The sequence below is a fragment of the Euleptes europaea genome, chromosome 1 (assembly GCF_029931775.1).
Source record: "Euleptes europaea isolate rEulEur1 chromosome 1, rEulEur1.hap1, whole genome shotgun sequence".
NCBI classification, from domain to species: Eukaryota; Metazoa; Chordata; class Lepidosauria; order Squamata; family Sphaerodactylidae; genus Euleptes; species Euleptes europaea.
In genome coordinates this window covers 16,474,190-16,493,448 of record NC_079312.1, presented here as the reverse complement: position 1 = coordinate 16,493,448, position 19,259 = coordinate 16,474,190, and the positions used below count along the sequence as shown (strand labels likewise).

The window sequence follows — 19,259 nt, the reverse complement described above, 5'->3', positions numbered from 1 at the left end:
GGGGATGGTTCAAGTCAATGACAACACACCTGTGGTTGTCCGGCAGTTACAATATAACCCCCCCCCCAAGAAATCCAAAGCAGCAAAGTTTTCAAGTTAACATGACTTTATCATAAGCATAACATCTTTTCAACCACTGGTATAATTGAAACACAACTGCAATGAATGTAGCAGCCTTGATAGGGAGAGGATCTTCAGGGCCCTCCAGAAAGGCTATGAGGAACAGAGAGGCAAATCCTAACAGGTAGTGACCAGTAAAGCCAAGAAAAGTCCAGAATATCAACTTAAACTTGCAGGGCCTCTTCTCCACAATCTTCGGTTGTTCCTCTTGTACTTGAGAGGAATGGAGGCTGGAGGAGGGGTCTATTGAGCTCTCCTTGACATGAAGCCTGTTATTATTTACAAAGTAAAATGTCTTAAAAAGGTAAAGGTGTCCCCCGAGCAAGCACCAGGTCATTCCTGACCCATGGGGTGATGTCACATTCCGACGTTTCCTAGGCAGACTTTGTTTTACGGGGTGGTTTGCCAGTGCCTTCCCCAGTCGTCTTCCCTTTACTCCGAGCAAGCTGGGTCCTCATTTGACCGACCTCGGAAGGATGGAAGGCTGAGTCAACCTTGAGCCGGCTACCTGAAACCGACTTCCGTCAGGATCAAACTCAGGTCGCGAGCAGAGCTTTTGACTGCCGTACTGCAGCTGACCACTCTGCGCCACGGGGCTCATAAATGTGTTACTGTCACTTTAAGAACTAGGATACAAAGGAAAAAAAGGGAATGTTGGGAGATGAAAATGTCTCCCTTTTACTCCAGTCAGTTTTGGTGTCTGGGAGCCCGGAGATGCCTCATTGATGCTCCTGGTGTGGAGAGAAGGGTCTTAAGAAGAGAGTTTGAGGTGGCCTTTTTCAGACACCCAAAAGAAGGGCAGGAGGGTCTCTCCAGAGAAGGAGGCTCCGGAGAACTCGTGGATCAGGGATCCTCGGTCAGCGTCGAAAAAGGCCACTCGGCCCCCAGCGTAGTTCAGGCGGACTCGGATCCTCTTGGGCTCCCCGGTCAGGGACAGGGGAGGCTCACGGTCTTTTATGGAAGCCCTGTAGTGTCCCCCCCACTTCCCCACAGCCCAGATCCCTCCCTCAGGACTAAATAATAACTCTCCCTTCCTCCCCACAGACTTTCTGGCCACCCCCACAGCCCATCTTTCCTCACTTCCCACAAGGACTTCCCAGAAATGGCGGCCTGCTGTGAATCCCTCACGGCCCAGCACAGCACCATATTGGTCAAATCTCTCAGGATTGCTGGACAGAGCTTGAGCTTTTTCTCCCCGTCTGACGCTTTTCCAATCCTCAGACAGGATGAGTTGGGGATGGGCCGTGTCTGGATCCAAAGTCACATTTGCTGTGGGGGGGGGGGGAATGAGGAGACAAGAAGATAAGGGTTTTCAGCTGGGAGATTTTTCTCCCTCTGCCCTGTTCTGCCTCCTCCTCCTGCTCCCACCTCTTCATAATCCTCTCCTGGATTCACAGACTCTCTCCTGCCTTCTCCTGACCTGCTAAAAGGCAGAGCAGCCTTCCTCTCAGCTTCCAGAGAAGGCAGATAAAATGCATAATAAAAAAACCCTCCCCCAACAACACAACCTCTTTCCTATAATATCCTATCCCAAAGAAGGGGACCATGGATATTTCACTCACAGGGTTTGTGTGTGCATGCGTAAGAAATCACACGAGAGGGCGTTTACACCAACACCCAAATCACAGGACAATGAGCAGAGGCACAGAATGGGTTGAACGGGTCGTGGCTCTTAATCCTGATCCGAGATATATCTCAAAATGGGTAATACCACTGAATTTGGCTTTCATTGACTCTGAATAAAACATGGAAGTTGGAAGGGTGTTCCCATTGCTTTCAGCCTGCCAGAGAGATGTGTTTCTCAGTTGGCATTTGGGACCATTTTGGATGGGATTGGGGTGGTTTCTATGTGTCAATGAAAGAACAAAGATTGGACTAAATGCAGCTTCTCAGGGTATGTGCTGTAAGGTAATGTTATGCCAGCAATAAAGTGGAGCTGATGTCCTGCCTGCACCCTCAGAGGAAGCAAGAGAGATCAGACCTTCACACCACAGCCTGAAGAATCTGCCTTCCACTCGTCTGTCTTTTTAAAGATTATAACATCCAACCTGATGAAGGCCTCTGGTGTGCTTGGGAGCTTACACAATGTTTGTGCCAATTTAAATAATAAATAATGAAGGTATTACATGAATTTTGCAATGGTTTGGAGGTTTTCCACTTGTACACTACGGCTGTACAAGTTTTTCCTGGATCCCAAGAATGACATTTCTACTCAACCCAACCTTCAAGCATTTGTTCTAAAAAATGATTACCCCTCTTTCCTGTAATTCAGAACACCTTGAATCAAAAACACCCCACTGTTTCTGCACTTCACAGCACAGGTAACTCTGGGGAAGGGAGACAGCAGGATTTACATTCCCTTGAAACTCTCTGTGTCCTCTAGAGCAGGAGTGGGGAACGTCAGGCCCGGGGGCCGTAATGTTATTTCTGGAAAAACAGCAAGTTGAAGAACACAAATTCTAAAGGTGAAGCTTTTTAGTTAAGAAATAATTGATCGGTGTATGAAGAAAAATATACCTTTCTGCAGGTGAAGTCCAGAATCCACAGCGTCTGAGGAAGCAAAGGAACCGAAAGTGAGCAGCAGACCCTTGTGCCTATCACAAATCTTGTGGAAATATTCACATTTCTTTCCACTAGTCACTTTGAGTGACTAGAGATTCACTTCATGGAAAGTATGCTAAGGACTGTGGCCCAAGGGTCCACTCCAGCTAAACTGGAGAGAGGTTCCAAAGAGAGGTTTCACAGTGCCATCCTAAGCAGAGTTATGTCTTTCTAAACCTACCGATTTCAATGGGCTTAGAAGGGTGTAACTCTGCTTAAAGACAGTACTAGTAGTCCCTCTTGAGACCACTCTGTGGTCTCAGCTACAACAGACTCAAGCAAACACACACTCAGTCAAAGGGGACGGTTTTAACAGGTCCAATTTGGTCAAAAAAACAGGAAAAAAGAAAAGGGAGAAACCTCTGAATGGAGGAGAGAGAAAAAGGTGCATTGCACCAGAGGCTGCAAAGCGTTTATATGTTATGGCTAATACAAAAACATACAATTGTTGCACACGTTAGATAATCAAACAAATGCTGCTAACATTGAAAATTCCAGAGCCTAGCCAAATAATATCAAAAGACGAATGAACTGTTTCCATAAATGCTAACAGAATGAATGTGACTCATATGTAACATACTACAGACATAATGAACAGAAGCAAAAGCATTAGTAACAGTAAAAAAATTACAAGAGTAACAACAGTGACAGTGTGTGGTTTAATATTCCATTTTGACATCTTCGAACTGTAACCTTGTGATTTCAGCTATCATTCAAATAGAGAAAATTATCAATATAAAGCATTGAAGCCATAAATTCAAATAAGCCTGTGCAAACTGGCAGGCAGTGAGGCTGAAGAAGATATTGAAACGGAATATTATGTTTCTTTGCTAATGCCAGAAGCCTCCAAACAAAAATGTGGGAGGTCGAGTGGTTTTAAGGGAAAAAATAGATATAGTGAGCTTTTCAGAGTCCTGGTGGAACAGAGAGAACCAGTGGGATATGGTCATACCTAGATACAAACTCGACAGAAATGACAGGGAATGGCGTACTGGAAGGAGTGTTGCTATGTATATCAAGGATGGCATAGTGTCCAATAAACTAGAAACCATAAAAAGGGAAGACTCATCTTGTGGGTACAAGGACTCAAAGTTAATTTAGTACCATTCTATTCGCCCCCTGACCAAAAGGCTCAGGGTGATCTAAAGACGGAGAATGAAATCAGGGAGGCATCCAAAGGAGATGAAGAAGTAATAATGGGCAACTTTAACTACCCTCATATTGACTGGATAAATGCATGCTCCAGTCTGACGCGAGAGCTGGCGGATTGTGCCAACGTCCAGGAATGACCACCAGAACCACTAGAGCTTGTAGAAATGCAGTGGTTTATTTACAGTGCTATATACACACTCTCTCCTCCATAACTCCCGACACAGACTCACAGAGTCTTACACTTATATACAATGCCACCTCCAGGCATCAATTAGAAGTACATGCTTAGTCATTCTCCAGGGGCAACACCACACCTCAGTTTCTGGCCTCAACTAGATCTGGCCAGTATAATCAGGCCTCCTAGGGGCTTTCCAGGCTATTGCGTCAGCCTATGGTTGACAGTTAGATCTCTTCCATCTAAGTCTGCCTGTCACAGCTAATATGACAGCCTTGCATATTCCAACACAGTCAAGCCAAAGAGATCAGATTTATACACATACACAATGACTGTGCCCTCGAACAGCTGGTCATGGAACTGACCAGATGGGAGGTGACCCTTGATCTAATCCTCAGTGCTGCTGCCAGAGACTTGGTGTGGGATGTGGATGTAGTTGTACCAATTGGCAAAAGTGACCACAATGGCATCACATTTAATTGATATGTATGTGGGGAGGTGCCTGGGAAATCTCATATATTTGACTTTAAAAGAGTAACCTTCTCTAAAATGAGGAATCTGGTAAAAAGAAAGTTGAAAGGAACAGTTAGGAGGGTTAAATCTTTGGAAAAGGCTTGGGAGCTACTGACGACCCCAACACTAGAGGTTGTTAGATTGTATACCACAGGTCAGGAAAAATAGTATAAAGTCCAAGAGGTCACGCTCATGACAAAAGGGTACGGTGAAGGAAGCAATGAGAGAGAAAAAGGCTTCCTTCAGAAACTTTAAGGCTTGTCCAAACGAGACAACCAACAGTCAACCGAAACCTGCACAGAGGAAATGCAAACGCAATTAGGGATGCAAAAAAAGATTTTGAGGGCCATATCACTTAACCCATCAAGGCCAACAATAAGAAATAAGAAAACAGGAGGAACAAGAAACCTGCTAGGAAAGCAGTTGGACCATCTGATGACAATGGGAGTAAAGCAAGGATGGGGAACCTTTTTTCCGCCAAGGGCCATTTGGATATTTATAACATCATTCGCGAGCCATACAAAATTATCAACTTAAAAATTAGCTGACCAAGCCCCAAGCAGGCAGCTGCCCCAGATGACACCCCCCCCGCACAGGCAAGCAGGCAGGCATCCAACCGGTGGCACACTCGCCCACCTAGTGGCCTAGGATGGTCTGTTGCACCAGCTGGGCATAGCCGTCCAGCCGCACGCCGGGAGTTGCTTTTGCTCCGCATGGTTGGAGCCGCCTTCGCCTGCAGGGATGAAATGAGGACACACTGGCTAAGAACTTGCCTCCCCCACCCCACCCTGTGCATTCTGGCCCTGCCTCCTTTAACCCCTCCATTGTTGCCACTTCCACCTCCAGCCCTCTTGTAGTACAGAGGGAATATGTTTCTCCATGGCCCAGGTGGGAAAGGGTTAACACAGTTTCTTGGGTGGTCCTAGCAGCTCCATAGCTGCAAGGGGGGGAAAGGGTCCTTTTCTCGGCAAAACTCACATCTGCTTTGAATAGAGGCTACTCCTGTCTGCGGGAGGGGGCGGCTCACCAGATTCTTCTGAGCTAGAGATCTGCCAGGACCCACAAAGGGCCAGACCAAATGATTTTGCGGGCCTTAAACGCCCACCCCCCACCCCAGGCCTGACGTTCCCCACCCCTGGAGTAAAGAAACATTAAGGGAGAATAAAGCGATTGTTGAGAAGCTAAATGAAATCTTCTCAACTGTCTTCACTGTTGAAGATATAGGGCAGATACCTTTTCCTAAATAGGTGTTTTGGGGAAGGGAAAATGAGGAGCTGGGGCAAATAGTGGTAACAAGGCAGGAAGATCTAGAACATATACACAAACACCAAACTAAGAAGTCGCTGGGACCAGAAGGTATCCATCCTAGAGTTCTTCAAGAAGTCAAATGGGAAATTGCTGAACTTCTTGGGAATGCTCACTCTGGAAAAGAGGAGGTTGAGGGGGGATATGATTGCTCTCTTTCAGTATTTCAAAGGCTATCACTTAGAGAGAAGGGGAGGGAACTATTCCTGTCGGCTACAGAAGATAGGATGGGTATAAAGTATGAGCTGGATGGAAATTGTTTTTTACAGTAAGAGTAGTTCGAAATCAGCTGCCTAGGGAGGTGGTGACCTCCCCCTCACTAGCAGTCTTCAAGCACAGGCTGGATGAACACTTGTCAGGGATGTTCTAGGTTGATCCTGCATTCAGCAGGGGGTTGGACTAGAAGGCTCATAATTCTAGGACAGGGGTCTCAAAACTGTGGCTCCAGAGCCACATGCGGCTCTTTGGCCTGTTGAGTGCGGCTCTCCGAACTTGGTTTGGAGCCCCTGCTCTTGCGCCCGCTCGCGCCGGCATGCCCGAGAGAGAGCGGGCGCACTGTCTCCCACCCCCTGCCGTGGAGGATGGCCGGGTCCCCCTTTCCCTTGCCCTCAATGGTTGGGAGGCTAAAGCCTCCCCTCCCCTCTAGTTGAGCGATTGCTGGGCGGGCGGCTCGGCGGTTCCTGGCCCCACCGCCTATCAGCTGTTGGGCGGGGTGAGCTTCCTTTGGTAGACCTGGCCTTCGGCTGAGTCCCATTGGGAGGCCATGTCTACCCACTGGCTTTCTTGGCAGTAGACCTGGACTCCGAGGAGGGGAAAGTCCCCCTTCAGAGGCCAGGTCTACCAATTGGCTTCTATGGGCCTCCGGAGGCGAGGTCTACTGCCAAGAAAGCCAATGGGTAGACCTGGCCTCCCAATGGGACTCAGCTGGAGGCCAGGTCCACCAATAGGCTTTTATGGGGGTAGACCAGGCCTCCAGACGAGGACTCCGGACGGGGAGGGGGAAATGGCAGGGACTTAGAATTTAATTTTTATCAATAAATAAGATCACTATTAAGTATGATATCAAGTTTTATTCAGTGTACCTATAGTTTAATTAAGACTTAAAACTTTAATTAAAGTTTATTAAGTAAATAAACAGTGTACCTACCTATATAGTTTAAGTTTAAGAAATTTGGCTCTCAAAAGAAATCTCAATCATTGTACTGTTGATATTTCGCTCTTTTGACTAATGAGTTTGCCGACCCCTGTTCTAGGATTCTAATGATGATATGTAACATGTCCCTAAGATAGCCTCAGTACCAGAGGCCTGGACAGTAGCCAATGTAATACCCATGTATAAAAAGGGCTCCAGGGGTATCCAAGAAATTACAGGCTAGTTAACTTAATGCCTGTTCCAGGTAAATTGATGGATAGCATCATTAAAGATAGGATTGTCAAGCATATAGAAGGGCAAGCCCTGTTGAGCAAAACCCAACATGGCTTCTGCAAAGCTCAGTCCTGTCTCAGTAATCTTTTAGAGGTTTTTGAAAGTGTCATTAAGCATGTGGACAGGAATGAGCCTGTGGTCATTGTGTATTTGGATTTCCAAAAGGCTTTTGACAAAGCCTCCCGCTAAAGACTGCTAAGCAAGCTTCATAGTCACAGGATAAAAGGACAAGTCCTCTTATAGATTGGGAGGTGGCTGAAAAACAGGAAGCAGAGAGTAGGAATCAATGGTCAGTTCTCACAATGGAGGGATGTCAGCAGTGCGGTCCCTCAGGGATCTATGTTGGTGCTTTTCAACCTGTCTATAAAAGTATGCATAGTGTGGAGAGTAGACAGGGAGAAGCTTTTCTCCCTCTCTGATAATACTGGAATGTGGAGTCATCTGCTGAAGCTAGAGGGCGAGAGATTCAAAACAGACAAAGGAAAGTATTTCTTCATACAACACATAGTTAAAATTGTGGAACTCTCTGCTCCAGGATGTGGTGATGGCCATCAACTTGGAAGGCTTTAAGCAGGGAGTGGACATGTTCATGGAGGATAGGGCTATCCATGGCTCCTAGTCAAATGGATACTAGTCATGATGCACACCTATTCTCTCCAGGATCAGAGAAGCATGCCTATTATATTAGGTGCTGTGGAACACAGGCAGCATGCTGCTGCTGCAGTCGTCTTGTTTGTGGGCTTCCTAGAGGTGCCTGGTGGCCACTGTATGAACAAACCACTGGATTTTCTTATGCTCTTTACCTTTGAATTGCTTCTTGATGTCTTCCAACAGGAGACTTAAATCTGAGATGTCACAGATGCACCGCCTCAATGCAAGAGGAAAAGCCACTAGATCTTCAAACGCCTCCTTTTCTTCATACCTTGAGAAAAATCATGTCAAGGTACCATCCATCCAATCCACAATCCCCCCGCCCCAGGCAGATCAGAGAAAGAGGAAGGAATCGGCTGAAAGCTGAGAGACATAAGCTGAGGGTGAGAGCAGAGCAAGACGGGAGGCTCTTTGTAGAGCAACGTCCACCTCACTGTAGCTCCTAAAACCAAAAGGCCACACAGCAGCTGTGGGGAGTGGCTATTTAAAAATAAAACAGAGCCCATTTGGGTTCAGTCCACCACCACAGGGGGAGGAAGGGCTCCTGTCAGCCCCCCCCCCAAGCCATTGTCCTGTGCTGAAACTGGACTGGGGGGGAGTTCTTTCTCCATTTTTTGCTGCTCCACTTGGACTGTTCTGTGTGTGTGAAGCAGGAAAAATGGGGTGGTTCTGGCATGAAAAATGGCTGGGGAGTGGGAGGCAGGAGCCCTTCCTCTCCCGCGATAGCAATCTGATGGGCTCTGCTTTCTTTTTTAACAAAGAAGAGAAAAAGGAAACCTCTGAACAACAGAAAAAAAGAGGTACAAAAATACCAGCGGTTGCTTTAGAAGCTGGAATTTCAACGGCAGGATCCTAATATGTAGAACCGTATGACCTCAAAAGAAAAACATCTTCGCTCCTACTCAAGGGTAGTTCAGGAGTGATGAAGATTCGAAACAGGAACTGGCCAGCATCTTGTCTTTGTTTTCGTTGTGTGCTTTTCCATTCTTTATTATTTTTATTTGGAATTGCCACATTGTGTATGTAACTGATATCTGTACTGCAATTGAGAATTGCTGAATTATTGGATATATTGTGGTGCAATTATGTAAATAACAATAATAATCCTTTGTATTTTTACTTTTAAAATATAAATTATGCACACTTTGGTAATTTTCTTTCTTTCTTTCTGAATCATTGTTCCAGACTGGTGCTTTTGCACCTCTTTTTATCCCCCTTTTTTCACAGCCATTCCCCCCAACTTCTGTGTGGCTGAGGGGAACCCAGACCTAACTCTGAAAAAAAGCAAACCTCAAGTGTGGCTTTTAGAACACCAACCCCCACTTCCCCTGCCCAGATCTGCCTTGCAAATGTCCAGTGGAGGGGGAAAAAAGCAGGGGTGGTTGGAGCTCTGGACTTTTAGGGTCAGAGTTAGGGGAGGGGCTGTGGCTCAGAGGTAGAGCATCTGCTTATCATGCAGAAGATCCTGAGTTCAATCCCTGGCATTTCCAGGTCAAATGATCAGGTACAGGTGGTGTGAAAGTCCTCTACCAGAGACCCTGGAGAGCCACTACTGCTCTTAGTAGACAATACTATCTTCAATAGACCAATGGTCTGAATCAGTAGGACCCTGGTTCAATCCCACATGCAGCCATAGGGCTCACTGGGTGACCTTAGACCAGTCCCTCTTGCTCTCAGACAGGGATGTTGTGAGGATGAAATAGAGGAGGGCAGAATTAGGTTCAGTCCCCTCAGGTCTTTTTCTCCCTCTCCTATAATACTAGAACTCAGGGCCCACCAATGAAGTGGAGAACTCACTGTAGGTCATGAACACAGACGGCTTTAAAAGGGAACTATGCAGAATCCTGGAGCAGAGGTCCACCAGCGGCTATGAGAACTGGTGACTGAAGGGAACCTCCATAGTCAGAGGCAGCCAACCTCTGAATAACGCTGCTAGGAGTCAGGCAGCAGGAGGGGAGGGTCTCGGCCTCTGTGCCCTGTTTGTTGGCCATCCAGGGGAACTTGTTGGCCACTGTGTGAAACAGGATGCTGGACTAAATGGACCACTGGTCTCACTCAGCAAGCTCCACTTATGTTCTCAAGAGTGAGGCTGAGAGACGGTGGAAGGAAACAGGTCACATGACATCACCATACCCAGAAGTGTGTTTACTTCTGTTCCTTTTGATCATTTGCCCCTGGTGGGAGGTGTGGAAACTTCGACCCCAATAATGTCACATGGCAACTCTTCTAACTCTGAAACTACCTGAGGAGACTTAAAGCAGAGGTACAAATTTTTTGATCCCCAGCTATGTATTCCCCATCATGGGTTGCTCTGCAGGACAAATGCTTTATTTCAGAAGCCCTGTTTTTGCCATGGCTGCCAACGCAGCACAGCAGCAACATGGCTCCCTGATAGTAGGTTTCTTTGCCCCAAAGGCTGATGTGGAAAAAAAACCCTCAAAAAGCACGTGGGGTGGGGGAATCGCTGCCATTCCTGCTTTGCCACAGCCTTGAATGTGAGGCAAATGGCCAGTGTGGAAACAGCCAAGGACAAATTTGAGTAGGAGCAACACATTTAAGTGCCATGAGGTGGCAGGAGCTCTGGTGGAAAAATGGCACACAGCAACTCCTGCTTCCTCATGTGTAGACTCCCCCGACCCTCCTTAACAAATGGAGCACATCCGATTGGGTTGGGTTGTCACCACAGTGTTCACCTCTAAAGTGCCCCCACAGCCAGCCCCGATGCCAACCAAGGAATTATCTGGGCCAAATAAAGTTTCAAAACTGCCATTTTGTGCAATGACTGCAGCTAGAGACTCAAACCCAGATCACCCCCAGTGTTAAGAAGGTTAATGAGCAAGACCCACTTACCTCTGCAAGGTGCTTCTGGCATCCTAAAGAAAAATGGCAGAGAGAGAGAAAAAAGAGAGACCTCAGAGCTTGCTAAAAGGCCACAACAGGAAGACCCCCTCAGGCCCTGGAAAATTCTCCACTCTGGCCCTTCTCCTGTGTCCAGCTAGCAGACTCCATTTGAAAGCTGGGAAGCATCTCCATAAAGTGGGAGAAAATCTTTGTGAGGTTACTATCGACAAAGTGGAGCCATTTCAGAGCAGAGCTGGGTGATCTGCTATGACAACTCAATAGCGGCCACTATTCAGTATTTGGAAAGGGATTTTCCCTCACATGGAAGGCAGAAACCCTCAGATCAGGGTGCGTCATTCTTGTGGCGACCTGTGGAAGCAGAGGCATTCCCAGCAGCGTTTCATGCCTCAGCCCTTTGTCTCTGTTATTTCCCTTCTTTCCATGCTGAAGGGTTTCCCAAGTTTAAACAAAAAATAGCTATGTTACAGTTGCACTGTAACAACATACTGGTTCCAGCTTTCATTTAAAAAAAAATTAAGTATTTACTCGTTGCAGAGTTATAACTGGAAAAGCTAGGAATTAGTGCAACAGGTTATTATGATGTTACAACGCTAGAGCAATCGAGCCATTGCCCTTTTCTTTAAAGCCTGAGAAAAGCCCTCTGATGAGGGGAGGGATAGTGGCCGCAGGGACTGAGAGGAGAAGAGCCAAACGCTTTAAAGGGCTCCCCCCTCTTTTCCCAGTAGTGTTGTCATGTGGCTCAGCAGGGAAAGGAAAAGGGGGGTCTGGGCCCAAATGCCATCACATCTGCACAGACATGATGGGTTGCCAACAGCAAGCACAGCGGTGCCAGCAACAGGTGTGTGGATGCCATCCCTCTACCACTTGTGATTGCCATTGTGTGTCTGTGTAATTTTGCGCACCTATCTGCAGGCAACCAGTATAAGCTACATTCCCCACCCCCCACAGTCATCCTGTGAACAGTCTTGAATATAACCCTCATTCCTGGTTGTTTGGAAAGAGCTACCCGTGAACCTGGTTGGACTTGCATGAAGTTCCCCAGACTGTTGGATGATGCACAAACATACTTTTGCTTCTGAGATGGAAGCCTCCTGGCCTTGGTCTATCGGGGAGGGGCAGGGGGCTCTGGGGGGAGCAGCATTTCCAGGAGGTGGAGTTCTGCATGGCCACTGCCCCTAGGTGGAGATGAAATGGGGCAGAAGGAGGCACAGAAAGGGTTTGGAGGCAGCCTCCTCCCAAAGGGGAGCCTGGGCTGTTCCTGCCACACTCTTACCTGCAGGAGTTCACTGGCCGGCTGCTGACACTTCTCCTCCATCTCCCGGATGAGGCTTTCAAGAGAGGAGAGTTCCTCATACAGTTCAGCCAGGTGCTGGTCCCTTTTCCTTTCCACCTCCCTCTCCTCCTCTTCCAGCTGGGTCAGCAAAAACTTCTCTTGCTTATCCAGAAACTTATGCAATTGCCTGAACTTGGTCACTGCCTTCTGCCGCTCTCCTTTGGTTTGCTTCTGAGATGGAAAAAGAAGGAAAGAAGAAGAATACAGCCAGTCTTTGCCGTGGGAAGGGGTACCTTAGGAGACTCCTATCAGAAGGACACTTTTGACTTTCACATCAACAGATCACATCAAGATTGAGTAGGAAAAGAGAAAGATTGAGAAGTATCCATCCAAAGGACTTATGAATTATCTTTGCATTATTTTCTTTTTGGAGTGGTTTTACTTTACAAAATTCAAACACGTGCTGCAGCTTCTCACATCTCTCTCCCCCCCCCCATGCACAGGCACTATGGTTACTTCCAGAACCCTTTTTATTGCAGAGCTGTAAGAGGAAAGGTGCCCCACTTAATATTCACAAAAGTTTATTCTAAGTGGTCTTTCATTAACGTTTCTGTGGAAAACCAAGCCATTCCAAATGGGAAGAGCCTGCCTTCTTGCTTGACTTTTCTGCATTTTGTACTCAGTGTCCCCCCCCACCCCATGTATATTTCCATTGTTTGTTCACTTCCCAGCAATAAGGACACTTACGAGCAGGTCTTGGCTTTCCTTCACGATACTGGCTTTATGCGCCAGAATTTTTTCCTTCTCCTTCCGCAGAACCTCCATACAATTGCAGAACTGATCCTGGGGGGGGAGAAAGTCCCAAAAGTAAGGTTTGCTCCTTTTACTATAAATCCTAAAGCAATACTGCCATCAATGCCCAAATCAGATATAAGTGCAGAATGTCCCACCCTATGCAACCCCTGGCCAGAGGGTTAACAGGAACTCTGGGATAGCAATTTTTTTTTAAAAAAAGGAAGAATATCATGTGTATGTGTGAGTGTGTGTGTGGAATAGTTAAAACCTTCCACCAGTAGGCTGCTGCCTCTGGTGGTTTGGTAGGACAATCAGCCAGCCCTGAAGAGTGCGACATCCCAACATCACCCCCTGAGCACAAGGGGAGGGCAATTAGGAAGGGAGCAGCCAAGCCAGGAAATGGGCAACAAAGAGATGTTGTCACTCCCCGTTTGGGCCCAAGGTCTGAGCATTTCCCTACAAAAAGTGTCATGGGACACCCAGGAGTGCAGCTAGAAAGGATCCACACGTGATCTTCCCCACCATCATCCACCATGTCGATTTCCAACCTTGTACTTTTGGGAAGCCTCCTCCACAGGAATGATTTCGTGATCGTTGTGCTCCTGGGACTGGTCACAGACCACACAGATGGGGGCTTCATCGTCCTTGCAGAAGAACTTCAGCGGCTCCTGGTGCTTCTGGCAAACTCTCTCCTTTCTGGCTGCTACGACTGTCTGATGCCAAAAACAAAAGAACCATATTTGTTTTATCCCCACCCCATGTTTTTGAACTCTCTTTCTCTCTGTCTTTGTAAATATTGGACATAATCAGTGACTTATTCAGAAAAAAACATATTGTATAGGAAAGAGAAGTAACCAAGCTTTTATTGACACCTAAAATTCCTTTGAAAGCCAATGGATTGGTAACAATTCCTGCTTCGGAGTAAACCACACGCTCCCTGCATCTGAAAGTCGGCAAATCCACCACTAAATCCTCAGCTGCTGACTTTCCTCTAGAAACGAGATTTCAGGTAGCATCTAGGGCTGCTGCAGAAAAAGGAACCCCAAAATTAAGGAAATTAGGAACATCCTGGCTCCCCACCTCATTTCAGATTTACAATTACAGTTGCATGATCTTCGAATTCCCCTCTTCACCAAGAGCGGGGGGGGGGGGGAACGGGAACCACATCCTCTGGATCAGGGGTCCCCAGCAGGATGTTGTGGGCACCACTGAGCTGATCAACACCTTTCCTGGTGCCCAACAAGTGTTTTTGGAAAGTGGGTTGAGCTTTTGCCCGGGAGGACTTCTAACTGGCCATTTGAGACTTGTGTAGATTTTTTTTTTAATTGCTTTGCCGCAGCACAAGGAACTTCACTGTGTGACTGAATGCAAGGTGTGGCAGCCATTTTGTGGCTGTGCCCAGTGTTTTGTGTCAGGATTCCAATGGTACCCATAGGCTGAAAAAGATTTGGGACCCCTGCTCTGGATATTCCCCCTTAGGCAGTGACACGTCTTGGACTGGCCATGCTGCTAGATCTCAATCCAGGAGAGGCAACAGCATTCCCACCGTAAGGAACGGATGGGAGATATTACTGCTCCGCTGGGAGGAAATGGATCGTGTCCGTGGGAGTCTGGGGGCACAAGGATCGAGAGCCCCTCCTCAACCATCAAACTCCACAACCTACAAAGAGGCGTCCCCTGGAGGGATAGATGGCAGGGCTTCGAAGGAGAACATGATGTTTGAAAGGCTCTGGTTACCACCAACTCCTTTGGCAGCCAATCTGCAGCTGAACAGAAGAATCAAAACATCACACTGACATTATAAACCAACAACTGGAAAAGAGGCCCCAAACACTCCAGGCTGCTTTGACCCAAAGGGAAATTTTGAGCCAGGCACCAAGATGCAAGAAAAGTCTTCTCTCCTGGAGAGCCAGTGTGGCGCACCGGTTAAGAGTGGATTCTAATCTGGAGAACTGGGGTTGATTCTCCATTCCTTCACATACAGCCTGCTGGGTGACCTTGGGCCAGTCACAGTTCTCTCCAAACTCTCTTAGCCCCACCTACCTCACAAGGTGTCTGTTGTGGAAAGGGGATGGTAAGGAGTTTGTAGGCCACTTTGAGACTACTTGTGTGTGTAAAGTGCTGACAAATCGCAGCTGATCTATGGTGACCCCTTTTTGGGGTTTTCATGGCAAGAGACTAACAGAGGTGGTTTGCCAGTGCCTTCCTCTGCATAGCAACCCTGGACTTCCTTGGTGGTCTCCCATCCAAATAGTAACCAGGGTTGACCCTGCTTAGCTTCTGAGATCTGATGAGATCAGGCTAGCCCGGGCCATCCAGGTCAGGGCTTGAGACTCCTTAAAGGTAGAAAAAAATCGGCATGAAAAAACCAACTCTTCTGAAACAGAACACAGTAAGAGCCCGGTGGGATCAGACAGAAGGAGGGATCTGCCTAGCCCAGGATCCTGCAGCTGGGGGCCTAAAAGGATATTAGTTTAATATGTACCATTATTTGCATTCCAGCTAGGACTCTTTTCACTGGACCACATCTACAGAGAAGCCAGGAAGAAATCACAGGAAGAAATCACGGCTGGTCCCCAGCAAGATCCTCAGAGATTTCTTACCTCCTTCTTCTCTCGGGCAGGCTCCTCCAGAGGGATCACCTGGTGCTGTTTGTGCTCCTCCGATCTGCGGCAGACCCCGCAGAGGGGGGCTTCGTCCTCCTTGCAGAAAAACCTCAGGGGCTCCTGGTGCTGCTCGCAGACGCCCCCCTCGCCTTCTCCCCCCGTCGCTTCTACCTCTTTTCCCTCCTGCAGAGTGAACTTTTTGGCTATCCCCACCAAGTTGGCCAGCTGCTGGTTGGGCCGGAGGGTCCCCTCCTGCGCTCGCCCTCTGCATTGGGGGCAGCAGGAAGCCTCTGCCCACGACTCCCCCCAGCTGCGGGTCAGGCAGGCGCGGCAGAAACTGTGGCCACACTCCGCAATGGTCACCGGGTCCCTGAAGAAGTCCAGGCAGACGGAGCAAGAGGCTTCCTCGCACAGCTCCTGGACGGGACCCCCGGCCGCCATGGCTGGCTCTGCTAAGCGGGAGGGAGAGAGAAAAAGAATTAGTTTCGCTTCCCTGCTTTCCAAAGCGGCCACGGGGCAGTTTCCCTCCCTGCAAAGGACTCCCTGTTGCTGCTGCGCCCTCAACGACCTAGTAATGGGCGGCTTCCGTGGGGGGGAGGTGGAGAGAAAGAGTTGCTAGGAAAAGGGCCGGGGGTGGTGGAAGGTGGACCCTGGGGAGGAAGCGTCTCCCTCCCTCTCCTTGGGTGGGCATTTGCAAAACCCGGGGGGGGGGAGAAGTTTCCCTCCGCCTCCCGGGGGAAGTCCGGGGAAAGTTGGGATGCAGCGGAGGGGAGCAGCAGAGCGGATTGACCGCGGCCAGTGTCCACCTCCCCCGGCCCCTTCCCAAAAGGACAACCAGCAGTGGCGGACTGGCCGGGGGGGGGGGTCCGCTTGCCCCATGGCAAGTGGGGCCCTGTGAGCCCCTGATGAAGTGGGCTCCCTTGAACATTAGACAAGACGTTACAAATGTTAAACACCTTGTAGTGGCTTGAAATCGAATACGATTACTGTACGCAACTGAAATTTTAATTGTACCTCTTTCCACTTATGTATTTTTAAATTATATTTCTTATAAAAATTTAATGATAGCCTTATAGTTGTGGGTTTTTGTCTCCTGGCAACCAACATTTTTAGACCCAGTCCGCCGCTGACAACCAGGTTCAGATCTCCCCCACCCCTCTTACTTGGGGGAAGAGGCAGAAACGCTCCAATTTCCCCCAGGAAGCTGACGGAAGGAAGGAAGGAAGGTCCAACTGTTTGGATGTGATTCCACCTCTTTAGCCCTTGCCTTGTCCCGTGACTGAGCCGCTCCCATGACAGCAACACACACATGTTCCCTGCAAACTGAAATTTGGACGCAGACTCCAGATCTGAAAGAGAAGGCACCACTCCAGACAGTAAGAGAGGGGAGTCACGTTTCCAAAAGCTCCCCCATATTAAAGAAAAGTCCACAGCGACAGAAAAGAGGCACAGCAAAGAAGGCCGGGAATATAACATATCTCCTTGAGGTGCTAGTTTTCTGTTGGGAAAGAGCATGTCTGTGGTATATATTAGCTGTGCTTACACAGCCAATAGAGCTATTCCAAGCCACAGAAACAAAGTCCATCAAAATCTTGACAAGAACATGCCAACAAATATGAAAAACAAAATAATGGCCCAGAGACGGGAAATGGTCAACTTACATTCCAAAGAGTGCAGTAACTGGCAGACCATTGCATTAATTTCTCACGAGAGCAAAGTGATTCTCAAAATGTTACAATAAAAAATGTTACCACATATAGAACGAGAAAGGCCAAATGTTCAAGCTGGATTTGGAAAAGGAAGGGGCACTAGAGATCATATTGTAAATTTATGTTAGTTGATGGAGCATAAAGAGAATTTCAGAAGAAAATCAGTTTGTTCTTCATAGATTACAGCAAAGCTTTTGACTGTGGATCATGAAAAGCGATGGGTGGTTTTAAAAGAATTGGGTGTGCCGCAGCATCTGATTGTTTTGATGCGCAACCTGTACTTTGGACAAGAGGCTACTGTCAGAACAGAATACGGAGGGACAGAAAGGTTTCCAATCGGCAAAGATGTTAGATAAGGATATTTTTAATCTCCCTATCTCTTCAATCTGTATGCAGAATATATCATAAGGAAATCTGGATTCGATTTAGAAGAAGGTGGAGAGATAACTGGTGGAAGGAACATTAACAATTTAACCAAAGTTTCTGACTTTGGAGGAGGAGGGGCTATGCAAAGCAAAGACCTGCCCATATTGAACTGGGAGGTGGGTTTATAGGCCGACTTGACCCAATACCATTTTTTGATTTATTTAACATATGTTTAATATTTATGCTGTGTTTGAGATTTCTGCCATCCTAGGATTATATTGCTTGTTTAATTGTTTGTTTTATTGATTTAAATTTTACACTGTGTAATCCTTCTTGAGTCTCAGTAAGAAAGGCAGACTATATAAAATAATAATAAATACCTATTGTTGCTGTCCTGTTGGTTAGTCAGCTGGAAGTCCAAGTTTATTCATTCAGCAGCGGAAGTGCTTTTCCTGGTCAGGCTGTTGCCTGTCTCTGAATACTTTCCTGTAGATGAGTGTCAGCCATTCCTACCTTCAGTCCCACCAGTCACTCTTATCCAACAATCTGGGTTCCAGTACAATACAATATATATATATATATTTAAAAAACCAGCTTTTCTGAGAAAAGCTATATGTTTGCAGGCATTCTGTTATTATATTGATTGTTTATGGTAAGTTTTGAGGACGCGAAAATTGCAGTAGTATTGTTTTATTGTTGTAGCTTTAGAACACAAACAAAAAAAATTATTCCGTTAGCAGTAAAAAAAAACACTGTTCTGAAAACCCCAATTCCCACCTAGACTAGTTCTGCGTCTTACTGGAGCTTCGTGTACAACTGGGTTACAACCATTGCAGTAGATAAAACTGCCTAAAAAAGAGCCCATCAGGGAGGAAACTAGACTGAACCATCCCCTTGTGACAGGCTAATATTTGTTTTGTGGGTTTGTTTGGTTAGGTTCTTAACATAGGGAAGTGACAGGCCCTCTCAAAGGTCCAGAGGAGACCAGGCCTCTTCCAGCTTTTGATATGTCTAGACATAATAAAAAAAAAATTGCCGACACACCATTACAACAATCTATTATGGCAATTACTCATTCAGGGATTTTAAAACTCATTCTATAGCTCTTTTCATTGTGGAGTTATAAGGGGAACTGTATTGGCTGCACGTTGCTCCTTTACATAACTCTTGAATGAAAAGGGTTAGAGAGTTACTTTAAAAAAATGAAATCAGGGAAATAGTACATTGTTGCAATATGCAGGGAGTATAAACATGTCAACAAATGAAACTGTTTTGATTTAGCTGTTCTCACTTTTTAAAAAAGCCACCTGGTAGTAGGGGGAAGAATGGTCTCCATACAGCATCAAGGCAAGGACATTGCACATGTGTAGGAATTCAGTTTAAATTAAGAAAAAATAAAACCCAGAATAGTGAAGAGTCCTGCCAATATCAGTGCCAGCACAAAATCCTCACCACCACCCCGGCCCTCCACAATCACCGACAACATCCGCATCTGTCCGTATAGAATGAGGATGAGGTCTTAGCTTCGTCTTTGCCTCTTCTCTCTCCTTTGCTTCCCATCTTCAGCCTCTTGCCAGGTCCTGAGACTCTCTCCTTTATAATATTACAAAAGGCACTTCTTTTCTGCCCAAAGTTTGGTTCCTGCTCTGGTCACCTTTCTCCTTGTAATCTTCTCCGCTCTCACTCTGGTCTATCAATGTCCCCC

The 19,259-nt window shown here is 47.0% G+C and overlaps 1 protein-coding gene across 1 annotated transcript; it reads right to left on the bottom strand.

Moving 5' to 3' along the window:
- Positions 1–871: 871 nt before the first annotated feature.
- On the bottom strand, positions 872–15,920 carry LOC130492441 (E3 ubiquitin-protein ligase TRIM7-like). Its single transcript, XM_056866193.1, has 9 exons — positions 15,477–15,920; positions 13,422–13,586; positions 12,826–12,921; positions 12,079–12,309; positions 10,794–10,816; positions 8,096–8,214; positions 2,638–2,670; positions 1,541–1,543; positions 872–1,389 (listed from the first exon to the last, which is right to left on the bottom strand). The coding sequence occupies exons 1-9, from the start codon at positions 15,918–15,920 to the stop codon at positions 872–874; spliced, it is 1,632 nt and encodes a 543-aa protein (XP_056722171.1).
- Between the last annotated feature and the right edge of the window lie 3,339 nt (positions 15,921–19,259).